The sequence below is a fragment of the Netta rufina genome, assembly GCF_964035555.1.
Source record: "Netta rufina genome assembly, chromosome: 9".
In the NCBI taxonomy this organism is placed as follows: Eukaryota; Metazoa; Chordata; class Aves; order Anseriformes; family Anatidae; genus Netta; species Netta rufina.
This window is the reverse complement of record NC_140132.1, coordinates 3,024,466-3,038,965: the sequence shown is the minus strand read 5'-3', so window position 1 is coordinate 3,038,965 and position 14,500 is coordinate 3,024,466. Positions and strand designations below refer to the sequence as shown.

Here is a 14,500-nt window from a genome sequence, read left to right as displayed (position 1 = left end):
CTGTAATTGGCACACTTTACAGTAAATGATAGGCTTTTATAAAAATTGTTAAATTAAAATTGCTACATCTGAGAAATGAAGAAACTGTCATTTTCTGGTGTTCGTCAAGAAATCTGATAAATTGATTTAAAACAACATTTATAGGGAAAAAGGATTTGTATTCACCTGAGAAGCACGGTAAAGCCTTTTCTATGAAACAAGCATCTGATTTTAAAACAAGCAGTTAATGCATCGTACTAAGATACTAATAGAAATGAAGGACACAGTTGCAGATTAACACTAAATTACAGCAATTGGGAAGCTAATCTGTATGAGAAACTGGTGGCTGTTGCTCAAAACAGTGGTTGCCAGTGAGCATGTTTTTAAACTCTACTGAATACAATTTGTGTCTACTCCTGTTGAATTGGGTTCATCATCATTTCATTTTTATTCAGTTCTTGATCCAGATAATGCCAACTACATTCACATGTTCTTGAGTTCTTGATCTGAATAAGCAAGTACCTGCCCCCAAATTTACTGTTTTTCACACTTATAACTTGTTAATGGAACAGTGTAAATGATCACCATACTTGGAGGCAATCTTGAGGGCTTATTTTGAATAAATAGAAGTTTTAATTTACAATGAAGTAGGTTATATTACTCATCATGCGGTAACAATGTGTTCTCAGATGTTTTTTGAAACCTCTCTGGAAGACTAAACTATCATTTTCATTGGATTCTGTTGTTACAGAGAAATGTACAAAAGAGCTCAGGGGAGGACTCGGATTGGTAAAAAGAATTTCAAGAAGCGGTGGTTCTGTCTAACAAGTAGAGAATTCACCTACCACAAACAGCAAGGTAAATTATGTATATTTTATGCCTGTTATTTTTTCAATATTTTCTAGGTGTTTGTATCTGGTTTTAGCTTTTAAAAAAAAATGATTTGTTTTTCTTAATGCTCATAATGATATATTTTAGTTACCTTTTGCTCTGTTTATCAAATGCTCAAGATCTGAATTGTAGAGTCACACTCATCTTGCAGAAAGCTTCTGCAGCACAATTTACTGAACTTACTGTATACAGTTTAGACTTGAAGACCAGAATAACTGGCTGTCAGAGATCCAAGATCTCAGATCTTCTAAGGTCTGTACTGTGGTAGTGAGTCTTCTTATTTCTTGGCTTGAGACCTTCTAGCCTTGGAATGCTGGTAGCTCTTGAGAGCCTTATTTGGAGCCAGGGTCCTGGGAATTTTCAGTTCAGTGCAGCAAATCAGAGAATGCATTTGCTTCTGCTCGTGCCTGCATTGAGGAATTTATTAAATGCTGATGCTTGTTATGTTGGAGTTAGCTATTGATACTGGAAACCTAAATGCTGAGCTGGCATGTAGAGACACAGGTTTCTCAGGAAAACTGTTGCCTGCTTGTTGGAAGGTAATTGAAGGTTACGTCACAAAATGTCTGGTTTTGATGACACTGGCATTGCATGAATTGGTGTTTTCAGCAAAATTCTGTTTCATCAGATGCTTTTTAATCATATCTGTTTAATGAAATATAATGATGTCTTGGTTGTGATCTGCATATAACTTCATAGCTGCTGGTTAATACTCAATTTTTAAAGTAGTCCACTGTAGGGTAAGATACAGACTTATCTATATGTGCATTTTAAAATTTGCCTTGCAAATAAATGAGCTTTTAAAATATATTTTTAAATAAGTTTTTGTTCATGGCACTGTGAAATGCAAGAATACGTATAATCAAGTTTTCCACAGGGTGTTTGCTTTAGCTGTTTGTTAAATATGCCGATACAAAAAATCCTGAAGGTGGTCCATGTGCTACAGTCTGTATTTACTTAGAAATGAAAGTTAACAGTTTAAAAAGTCAAAGAATTTTTTTTTATTTCTGCCTTTGGCTAGTTGCAGAATCAAAGATGTATCATGCTCATTAATACCATTCATATGAGACACTGTCTCATGTTATCATGTCACACATGATAACAAAGGATTATTAATATTGAGTAACAAGAAGGTACTAGATGCCTGTATTGCCCTAATAGTTGATTTATTCATGTTCATGCTTCCTGCAACTTATTTTAAAAAAATCTATTTACAAAAAAATATTTTATAATCTTTGTGTGGTGGTACACGTATGTGCATGTAACCTGCATTTGGATAAAAGGAAGCATTTTGGCATTTCGTGTAATACAGTCTTGATTCTATACAATGGCCTTTTTGCTGGCCAATCTCTCCTCTGGTGATAATGATAAAATGCGAGGTGAGGCATAGATTTGGTATTTGGCAAGAAGAAAACATGCCAAGCTTTTTTTTTTTTAATTTTTAATGATGACCTTTGTTTAAAAAATGAAATCAACAGAATAAATAGCACTGTTTATTGTCATATGCTGCATGTCATATTATTGTTCTGTAGCCCACCTAACTACTGAGTTTTTTCAGTTTGCCACTTTATTGTGGCATATTAAGCAGGTACATTAGTGAGGAAATAGAACATACATTCCCTAATCTTACTTCCTGAGACTGAGTCTTCCCATTCTCATCATCAGGGTATAGTCTGATTTATGTACCTCAAAAATATAAATGCACATTTTGAGAACTTAGTATTGTAAGTGCACTGAGGTTGTAATATATGTACTGTAATTTGTTTCACTCTCATTATCTGTTTACAAAATTTTACAGATAAAGAACCGATCTTCACGATTCCAATCAAAAACATCCTTGCAGTGGAGAAGCTTGATGAGAGCTCCTTCAACAAGAAAAATGTGAGTCAAAAGATAGTTTATGTATAATTTTTGATATATTCTTCAAATAATAGTTTATAATTAGCTTAATTTACTCTTAAAAGTTTCATTAAAAAATCTTTGAATCAGGGGGAGGAGGGAAGCTGTATTCGGTATTTCCTAGTACTCTGAACGTGAAACAGCCTGAACTATTTGATCTCTGCACCAACTTTTCCGATTTTGACTCGTACCCCCCTTCCCAAATTTTTAGAATGGCAGTTAAAACTCTTGGGACCTTACTACAAAGCACTTTAATATAAGGTGGTGGTAGTAGTAGTATGAATTGTATTATGTTCTTATGTAATAAAATGTAATATTACCAGACTTGTATTTATTCCTGTTAATGAGAATGTCTACAGTACCTTCAACAGTTAAGACAGATGTCCTTACAGCCTTGTTCTGGACCTGTAACACATCAGTATTTCTGTCAATATTTGAATCCAGAATTTGGAGGCTGTGATAAACGTGCAGTCGTTACTTAGGCTGAGGATGACTAAAGCAGAAATCTCTGGGAAACTTTTGTTACTCTCAAGATTAAAAAAATAATAATAATAAAAAATAATAACAATAAAAAAACAAGAAATTTGACATCACATTTAGAGAATAAGCAGAATATTCTTATTCTTTTATGACTTTTTTTTTTTTTTGATGAAGTGGTACAAGTGGAATATAGGAAGCTGGTTTTGTGCGGTGGGATTTTTTTTTAGGGTCATTTAGGAAAATGAGAGGTGAAAAGTCTTTTTTCCGCCTCCCTTGTCTCGCTTCTAGTCTTAATATAGGTTTAAATTGTGTGAGACTTGAAATTTGTATTGACATACTCAAAGTTGCTCAATAACTAGATTTGTTTACTGGGCAGAATACATGTATTGTTGCATTCCTTCTACAGATGTTTCAAGTACTACATGGAGAAAAGCCACTCTATATCCAAGCAAATAACTGTGTAGAAGCTAGTGAGTGGATAGAAGCTCTCTGCCGGGTGACGAGATGCAACCAGAAGAGGCTTAATTTTTACCATCCTTCTGCTTTTTTGAATGGGAGCTGGCTTTGCTGCAAGGCTACAATAGAAAACACAGTGGGCTGTGCTCGTTGCACTGCGTAAGTTGCTTCTCAAATGAAATTGCATGTGTTTTATAGGATAAATCATGTATGATTCACTGTACAACTTGAGAATCTGAAGAAGGCAAGGCTTTTGCTGTCTGCTTTAGGAAGTTACTAAAAACATTTCTTAGTATTGCCTGGAGTACTGGGCTTTAGTAAATCTATTGCTTCACCAGCCACCATATGAAATGTTAAAGGTAGCCAATTGAGTATGTAGATCAGAAATACTGAATGGTTAATTTCTTTCTATGCAGAACGAGGTATTTTGTAGCTAATGAGTTTTCTGTTGATAGTTATCTTGTATGCTAGTACCATTTTGGTAATGTAGAGGCGTATTGGTAGTAAATAGTTCTGGCAGTGTGTAGTGTATGGTGGTCTGGGAGAAAACGTAACACTTCAGTTCTTTTTTTATGCCATGTTATGGTACTTCTGTGAATGAGAACTTGATATATGAAAGAGTTACGGTACACTTGGCTGTTTATTACCAATTCCTTTATTTCTCTTGCTGTGTTCTGAACTATCAATTATTGACTGTTCTAAGTTGTTTCCTGTCGTCTGTATTGTAACACTGACAGTCCAAAGCACCTTGGAAATTGGCATCTTAATTGTCTGTCCTTTAAGCTCCTAAAGTGGACAGTGGGTACAGAGGTTGTTGGGGGAAGAAATCAGTGGTAGTTACTTACTCTGTGGCAAACCTTCAGCTGGTGACGGTTTTTTCTTGAGGGCTGTTGTTCCTAGTGCAAATAAGAACAGGCATAGGAATTCTCATGTTTATTCAGATGCCAAGTGGAATGCAGAAATAGGACACATCTAAGTTATCCGTATGAAGTAATTGAAATACCTTGCTGCTGAGGACTCAGCCTGAAAGTCTATCACTTGCCATAATGGTGTTCTCTTGTTTTTATAAAATCACACTTTCATTTGACCTCACTTATTTTAAAGCAGTGTATTAGGAATATCAGTGAAATAATCTCAGATGCAGATTCTTACAAATCATTTGTATTGTGTAGGTATGTCAAGAAAAACACATAACTTATTTTCTCAAGTTGCTGATTTCTTAAAACAAATGCTATGATTATTTTTAATAAATTATCTATAACTGGATAGGTTGCATAAGTTATAGACTAAAGTTTACAGCCTGGCCTCTAAAATTCAGTACAAATCCTACAAGAGAACTTTCTGAAAAATATGTAATACGTTTTTCCACGTTATTTGATTAATTCATAAATTAGGTTTCTCAACAGCTTTAAAGATTCCATTACTAACCAACTTTAGGTTGTTTTCGTCTTTGTTGTGCTTTAAAAATATATCTTGTTCTTCTGTTCTGGCTACCTTTCAAATGAAGTAGATTTGTAAAAACAGCGTTTAGTTGTTTAATGAAAGTTAATCTTTGATATTTAAAAAATATTTTTCTCTTGACATATGGAATAATAAATTCTACTGAAAAAAGCCTTTTTTGTTATGTCCTCAAAACTGTATACTCATGTTTCTGTAAGACTTGCAATGAATGCTGCATTTTGTGTAGCAATTGTGAAGTTGTCTGTGAGTGATAGGCATAATTAAAAAGCTAAGTATATTGAAATGGTATCAGCTTTTGCTTGCTTTCAAACTTTTAGAGTACTCGTCTTTTTTTTTTTTTTTTTTTTTTTTTTTACATTTTAGAGATGTTCCAGCCGATACTCAAATTGAGATTGATGGAGACAGAGAGACAGAAAGAATTTACTCACTTTTCACTATCAACATGTCTAAACTTCAGAAGTTGGAAGGTACTGAAATAGTAATTCAGAAGAATTATGCTGATACTATTCAACTGTAGTTCTTTAGGTCCCTAACATCTCTTAGGTTTCTTAATGATTTACCTGAAAATAACAGAGACTGGAGACACAATATATTTTTGAGTCCTTAGTACTCTAGTATCAGACATTCTTCAGTCAATTCTTAACAGTAGTTATCAGATGAGCGCATTATTTTAATTATATTTGCTTGTAGGAAATCTTTTAAATAGTCTAAACAAAGAGACAGTAAGTATAGGCAGTTGCTCTTCTTTGTTCTCCTTTTCCTGATTATGGAATGAATCATATGTAACATAGCTGAGTTACAAGAAGGCATTGATTTCCTGTTAATGTGAACAGCAGGGACCATGGATTCTCAAGATGCCAAATGAGTGGTGAATAGATACAGAACTGTAAATAAATCTAGTTGATGCTCTTTTCTGCTTTTGTCTCAATCAGCTCTATGTATAAGCTTAAGTAACATCAGTTTTAAGAATTTCAGAGTCCCCATTTATGTTGTAAATAGATCTGTTTCTTAATAATCAAAATGCTAATTGGGATATTTTGGTAACTTTTGTAGAGGCTTGCGGAAGCATAGCTGTCTATCAAGGTCCACGGAAAGAACCAGATGACTATTCTAACTTCACAATTGAAGACTCTGTAGCAACTTTTCATACACTCAAACAGATAATAGATATAGTAGAAAAGCTGAATGAATCACATGAAAAATACCAAAAGAAGAGATCATCTAGTGCTAAATATGGTAGTGAGTAAGTATCTTAAGAAACTTTTACGTATTGATAGTAAAGTAAAAAATAAAAATAAAAATTTAAAAATCACAATTAGGTCAAATTTCTTGAGGTAGTTAAGCTGAAGTTATATTTAGGCAACCTGAAAACATGGAGAAAATATGGTACATCATTTGCTGTATTTGTAATAGTGCAGCTCTTCACCTGTTGTTAAGATTATAGGAAATGTTTCTCTGGCATGGGATTCCTTTGCGTTTGTTTTAAGACCCCATTAGCAACAAGTGTGTCACTTCCTTGCAAGTGTATTTTCTTGTGCACTTCAGATGGCAGTGGAACGGTCTCCTCGGGGCAGTGGTCATGGCACCCAGCCTGCTGGAATTCAGGAAGTTTGGACAATACTCTCAGACACATGGTCTGGTTGTTGAGAGGTCCTGTGCAGACCCAAGAGTTGGACTCCATGACCTTTGCGAGTCCCTTGCAACTCAGGATATTCTGTGATTATCCCTAACTGTCTGCCTACCATATTTTTTAAAATGTTACATATTTTTATTAAATTTCAGTTAAAAAAGTGTTAAGCTATCAAATTTTACATAACTGTAAAAATGATACCACACCCATATCTTTCATGCATACTTACTGTATTTAATGCACTTGTCATATTCAATGACAAACACTATTTTTGGTGAAATTGGGGAAGAAAAATCTTTAGTGTTTGTTATTGCTCCAGAAGTGATTCTTTCAGTTCTCCTTGATCCTAGCTGTTGTCCATAAAACAACAGTAGTCAAGTTTTCTACTTGTTTCTTTGCATCAGTAATGCTTGAATCACCATAAAAAAGAATTCCAGAACAGTGTTGTGGTTTCCTTAGTTTAATATTTGAGTCAAGTTGTTTAGAGAAATTGACATTTGATTTAGAATTTTCACATGAAAGTAAATGAGATTTTTCCACAAATCATGACATTCCAGAAATAATGCTAGGAATTATGGGGGGAAATGCTTTGTTTAATAAATAAAAACTATTTGATGAGAATTAGAAAGCAAATGTAAACCACTAAAAATACTTATATGTAATATTTTATTTCTTCCAGAGAAAATCCAATTGTTGGAAAGGTTTCCTAACCAAAACAAACTGTGGCACACTTGGATGAAAAAGAAACTGGAAATGTTCTTGGGGGTGTTGGTTTTTTCGTTTTATTTCATTTTGTATTTCATAACATGCATTTTTACAAAGTATTTAAAAATGAACATAAATGCTAGTTGTGTTGACAATCTATTTAATATTTAATAGAAAGCTAGCTACTTGGAAATCTGGTCTTAGAGTTGATCCTCATTTTGCTGAAGAACTTGAAGTTCCAGGTTCTTGAAGTAATAGATGTGAATAAAACTAAATGTTTTGCCATTGCTGTTTTATTGGAAAAAACTTTCTAAACAGATAAGCTTTTTAATGGAACGAAATCAACATGGCATCTGTTGGTTGTATTGCATCTCTGAATACATGTATTACAAAATTGTATGAGTTTACCATGAGTGCCTGCCCTGCTGATAACGATCTTGAAATAGAAATCCCAAGCTACAGTGACATGGTAAAGACCTGAAGCTTCACATTCAATTCGTTTGACTTTTTTTTCTTATATTAAATTTTGTCAGGACTTGATTTTAACTACAGCTGAAGTTAGAACATCATGCAGTATGTTGCAAATGATCTGGACAGCAGTTACCAGTGTTAGTTGTTTTTTTGTTTTTTTTTTTTTAAAGTACTAAATAAGAAGAAATCAGGGAACTTACGTTGTGCCTCTTGTTTACATTTAGGGTGAGTAATACATGGAGTGACATGAGACCACTATTTTCTTTAGGGTACGTTTTTGTAAGGTATGTTTTTTTTTTCTTAATCTGAAAAAAAATATATGCAGGGTAGCAGTGTTCTTTTTGAAATAATATTTGCTTACAGATAGAAGAACTCAAATGTGAACAGATTGTGGTTGAGTACTGATCAATTTACATCATTCCATATATGATTTTATTTTATTTTTTGATAAAACTAGCTAGGTCCAACTCACCATTTGACTACAAATCTAATAAATAATCTCTATTATAATCACTCAAAGCACTTTAGATATCTGGACTATCCCAGATTATTTTTAGATACTTTGTAGTATCTGCTTTTTATGATCAGTTGAATGATCAACATTGTTTTGTCTTTAAACAATGCTTCAGTGAATATTTTTATATCTTTAGTTATATGGATTCTTATTTGCCACTTAACACAGTTTATAAACTGTCATTCTTGACTTCAGTAAAATTAATTTTTGCTCACTTCATCTGGGAAGTTAGGTTTGTGCTGAAAGAACTTCTGTGTATATAGCCAGGAAGAAGCAAATGTGGCAACTTTGCTTCATCAGTATTAAATACAATGGTACTCCTTGGAATATTATTTTTAATAATAACTATGTGTGGTACTTTTATTTTCAGAGCCTTTGCTGTGGGGTCTTTTGTTGTTGTTTTGTTAGTGTGTTTTTTACAATCGTGATTTGGCCAAATTAATTAGGAATGTAACTTACAAATAGAATAGAAATCCATAATGCTTGAAAACTGTAAGCTGTTTAAATTACTATACAATTGTAATACTGTCGTAGGGAGGCTTTCTGTGATAGAAGCAAGTTGGCAAGACAGGATTGGAATTTTTGAACGAATGAATGTAAGTATTGTTAGAAGAACTATTGATTTTAAAACCAGAGAAACTATTTTAGAATGTCTGGGATTCAGTACTATTGTCTGCAATATCACAATCATTTAGCAATCTCAATTGTTTTTGCCTTTCCTTCTTTTACACATTTAATGTATTCTAAGGGACTTTTGTTTGCCAACAGTTAAAAGGGGGCTTGAAATCATATGCCAAGAAATGTGTTTTGCCAAGGTAAATTGGATTTGTTTAAATTGCCATTAAAAAGCTGCCATAAAATAAAACAGAATGCTGTCAACTGTCAAAGTTAGTTTGTGCTGTATATCGATTGACGTTGTGGCAAAGTGTCTGTTCCTCAGAGCTATGTTCTGTTGTTTTCAAAGTCCAGTTTATGGAAAACTAAATTGTATTCTGAGAATTTTTTTTTTTTAAAAAAATGCACTTTTTGCTTTGATACTGGAATATCTAGAGGAAAAAACAAAGGCCATTGAATATTTGTGACTATTAGGGTTTAATTTCTCATTTTATAATGTTTCAAAATAAAGTAGGTGTTCTAGGATTTAATTAGGTACGAGTAGGATGATTAATGGTAAAATTTGCCTTCATTTTGATTAGTCTAGAAGACATTCAATAATTAGTTCTGTTTGGATTGTAAATTATCATTAGTTTTAATTTGTATTATGATGTATTGTTGAATGTATTTTTATTTAAATTTTATTTTCTTATCAAGACATTAAAATGTTTTGTAACATTGCTTGAGAATAACTCAAATAAATTACAACAAACTTGAGATGTGCTGTGTATTTCCTGTGAGGCCTGGATTTTTAAAATATCATTTATTTGAAGACTGGATGAATAGAGGTTTGCATACAGGAGTCGGTTTTAACAAGGTAAATCTATTTGACAAAAAAGCAATAATCTAAGGGATTGTGCATGGTCATCCACAGCACTGTTGTGTTCTAATTTAAGTTTATGGTTAGGAGAAAATTACTTAGTATAACAGTGTGTATAGGAATCTTACAGTTCATAAAATGTTTGCTGTAACTAGTCTGTATTAAAGGATATCTAGCCCTGGTGTTACATGGCTAAATTTTCTTATTGATTGGTCTTTTATTACATGTCCAGTGTACCTGTACTAGCTATATAATGTCAGAGCTATTTTAAATATGGATATGGAAAAAAAAATATGCATATGGAAAAAAGTAGTTTTTATTTTCCATATGTAATCTATGCAGGTGTGTGTGTGTGGGGGGGTGTTTTTTGTTATTGTTTCTGTTTTTTTCACAAGCTGTCCTTCCTATGCTTATGGGTGTTGTTATAAAGTAATTTCCTATAAGCATGTTTTGCTGTGTTGGTGTTTTGTCTTCATGTACAGAGAGCTGACCTGTTTTTCTTTACTGTTGGTATGGAAGCTCTTAGGAGTTACAGTGCAAACATTTGAGCTAATTTTAAAATTAATTTCGAAGTAAGCTGTATTAAGGCACAGTCTGATTACTACGTTCGTTTGCAGAGACTCAGGAAGCAGAGAAAACGAAAGATGAAGTTGGAAATTCAGGAGAAATTTTTTGATGGACACTCCAAAAATTTGTAAGGATTCTGTGATGATTATAGGAGAGCAATCTATTATTTTCATGGTTAACATGATATCTTCTCTAACCATTATGCTGAGCTTTTTTCTAAACAATGACATGAAAAGGGCATTCCGTCTTCAGATCCACAGCTGCTGTGCTGATCATATTTTGAAGTTCTGGGTTGGGCTAGCAATCATAGATTCACAAGGCCTCCATAGCTAGAAGGTTCTTCTTCTTAAGACTCTAGATTTCTTGAAAAGTAGCATCCTAGTTTCTCTCTCAGTTCTAGAAATTTCTAAACAAACTCCCCCATGATCCGTGCAGGTAACTACAGCGAGAAAATATCTATAGTCTCTATGATGATGTGTAAATGCTCCCCTATATATTTATCTTCATATAGAAGATACAGCTATAGGCTGTATATAGTAGCTAGAATCAATAACACATAAGAAACAAAGTATTTAAAGTTAATTTGTGCTTATATGTAATTTAAAATACAAATATTGCAGCATTTATTCACAATAGAAATTAATTCAGCATTTTTTTAAAGAGCATGCATATGGAATAAAAATCATGCCAATAAGCAAAAGCTCCCAGTAAAGAATAAGAGCAACGTATAGCAGAATAGAGAAATGCTTGCAGTTTATGTAAGGTTCTTATGAGTAGTTCCAAAAGCATATTTAACTAAAGTTTTTATGATTTATTCAGATTAAATAAAACAGACATCATTTGATAGCTGTAAGGAGGCCATATCAGTTATTGTGTTGAGTCCTGATGAGACTGCTGCTGGAATAATGTCCATTACTGAGATTCAGCAATACAGGGCAGCTGATAAGAATAGATGAATACAATTGAGGAGTTTGAGTGCAGAGCTATAAGAACTGGGACTACAACCTGTCATTTGCCTACATTATTTGGTTTAAAAATCTAAATTTAAGAAGTCACTTGATGTACCTGCATCAAAGACTGGAACTTGAGAATCAGTTGTTCCACAGTATCAGAACAGAATAAGGTTTAACAAGATGCAGTGGCTGCACTATCTTATTTTTTGTGTTCAGGAAATGCAGAAGCTCTAAGAAATTTCTGTTTGAATTTGTAGACAACCATGCTGAACTGCTTTTTAAATAGCCTTTACATGAATAGATATTTAAGGAAGATAACACAATCCATATATGTAGACACCTTTGTAATCTTACTAGGTACGATCCATTAAATTGTAATGACCGAGCTTTTTAACTATTTGAAGTCAGTTATTTTAGTATATTTAATATTGCAAATGTTGCAGCAGTTGTATATATAGTCTTGTTAAATTTCACTGAAAATATATATAATGTTTTATAGAAACATGAATTATATGCTTTTTCAATCAGTCAAGTCTTTTTTTTTTTTTTAAAGTGTTGTAGTTTTTGTTCCCCTCTTTCATCTTCTATTTTTGGCAATTCTTACGCAGTGAAAAAGAGAATCATAGAACAACTCAAATTTACTGTGTGACTTAAATTCAGTCTCTAAAGGTAAAAATTTCTTACCTGGTCTCTCTTAGATAGCAGTGCAGAAGATTTTGGCTTTGGTTTCTCAAAAACAAAAAAAGGAAAGAAAACAAAAAAGGCAAGATATCCCCTGCTTTCCTCTAGACTGGTGTTTCAGTTATAAGCTCCAGTGTGTCAGGCAGCAGAGAGCTTTAACAATAGAAGGCTTCAAAGTGATGCAGGCTCACGCTGGCGGAGCGGATCAGTGTGCAGACACTGCACCCACTGAAGAGTTACCTCAGTAGCCGGCTAAGAGGCTTAGGGGTGGGAGCTCCATGTGCTTAACGCTGCCTGCAGCTTCTCTGGGACCCTGTGGCATCGCTGCTAGGTGACAGAAACCAGCCTTCATCAGGTGGCAGCAAGCAGGCTGTAGAATCAGTAAAGTCATCTACACCAATACCCAGACCTGATGATTCTGTTGCGCCGTTTATCCATAGATCTTTGAAGTACTTTCCGAAAGAAGGGTAGATGCAAGCACAATGCTTTCTCAAATATTTGGTCATTAGGAAGAATTTCTTCACTGAAAGGGTTGTTAGACATTGGAACAGGCTGCCCAGGGAAGTGGTGGAGTCACCATCCCTGGAAGTCTTCAAAAGACGTTTAGATGTAGAGCTTAGGGATATGGTTTAGTGGAGGGCTGTTAGCGTTAGGTTGGAGGTTGGACTCGATGACCTTGAGGTCTCTTCCAACCTAGAAATTCTGTGATCTGTGATTCTGTGATTTTAATCATCATCAGTGATGAACTGACACCTCAAAGGGGGACAGTAAAACCTGAGAGGGTGTGCACAAGTATTTTCCCCATATGATGATGCAATAGCTTATTTATCTCACAAGCTGTATTTAGTTCTATATATTTTTCTCCTACCTTTTCTCCTTATCTTGCTGATTTAGCCTATTGTAGAAGAAGGCAGTCAGACCAAATGTTACAGATTAGTTGATTGTTTTTACAAGTATCTTAAATTGAAATAGAAATAATCCTGCTCCTGGGTATATGAGAATTGAAGACACCTGGCTGTATGAATGGAAAAATATATGTACTGTTGTAGGAATAGTAAAAATCTAACTTTTTGAATATAAAACATTGATATTTGTAACCTACATAATTCACCTCGCTTCCATCTGAGTACTTGATTGATTTCTGTTAAGTCTTCACTGTCACTATTCTGTCACATTTACCTGTTTTTATGAGTATACTTTGTGTATACTTATATTCTAGCACTATCTTGGTCAAAGTCTAAAAGTAGAATATTGGATCAAAATCAATAAATCTGTGAGGTTTATGGTACACAGGATGTAATGTCAGCAAGTGTGGGTAAGGAGAGGGATAAACTTTGCCTGTGCAGTACCTTCCTGTAATTTAGACGTAAGTAAAGGGGACTTTCCATAAGGCAAGTTCCCATGAGGCTTCCCTTGCTGATCCCACTGCCCACCCCGTGCAGTGCAGGATATGCTAACTGTGGTTAATGGAGTCTATACTCATACTGGGCAGGTTCTACATACCTGTAGGAGGTTACAGATATTAATTAATATTAATCTAAGGTATTGTCAGGTAGCACAATTTGTTTTAAATCTCCCACAAGTTTATAGGAAGTATCTATATTTCAAAATAGGTGTCGGGAGTGGGTATTCCTATTCCCCCTCATAACAGCAAAACAAGGTAACTTGGTTTTCAGTTCAGAATGCAGTTCAATTCTCAAACAGCTAACCTCAGTTAAAATATGCATAATTTTGTCTTTACAGTTAACTATTTAAAAGTTAACAGGATAGGAGGCAAGCTTTGAGCTTGAAAATTTAAACTGTCTGGAGGGAATAAGTAATGACTGAGCTTTACTGGAGAGTAAAAAATCAAATTGTAGTGTAGAATTTGATAGTCTTCTGGGGCGTTTGTGCTATTAGTTTTGAGATTCTTCTTCAGAAATCATGGATGAGCTTGGGTATTGTGTGAAAAACTGAGACAATTCAAGGGTTTAGACCTAAGAAGCAGTTCAGCAAAGCCAGGAGCTGTTTTGTCTCTTGTAAGACAAGGTTTTCCTATTAAAGCAGAGAGGCTTCCACCCAGAAATCATTTACTTCTTTTATAAAACTTCTTTAAGGATTTCCCTCCTATAGTATAAGGTGTACTGGTCCGATTCATGAGTATGAGCAACACAGTGCATTTAAGAATCTGGAACGCCTGATAGTTCTCTGTCTATGAACTCCTACCTGGACTTCTGTAAAAATCATGTGAAATCTCATGAGTATGTTGTCATATAGCAAGAATGGCAAATGGAGTAAAGCAAAATACATTCTTGCTACTCTAGGTAGCAATAGTTTATTTCCTTACTCTAGTCTCCTGG

At 34.1% G+C, this 14,500-nt stretch overlaps 1 protein-coding gene across 1 annotated transcript in view; it reads left to right on the top strand.

The window, feature by feature from the left end:
* RASA2 (RAS p21 protein activator 2) overlaps nt 1–9,834 on the top strand; it is a 50,582-nt gene extending 40,748 nt beyond the window's left edge. The window contains exons 19-24 of the mRNA XM_084292177.1: nt 731–837; nt 2,669–2,751; nt 3,656–3,864; nt 5,530–5,633; nt 6,220–6,409; nt 7,476–9,834. Coding sequence (XP_084148303.1) covers nt 731–837; nt 2,669–2,751; nt 3,656–3,864; nt 5,530–5,633; nt 6,220–6,409; nt 7,476–7,506 — 724 coding nt within the window. The 3' untranslated portion in view covers nt 7,507–9,834. The remainder of the gene's footprint in view (nt 1–730; nt 838–2,668; nt 2,752–3,655; nt 3,865–5,529; nt 5,634–6,219; nt 6,410–7,475) is intronic.
* Nucleotides 9,835–14,500: the final 4,666 nt, after the last annotated feature.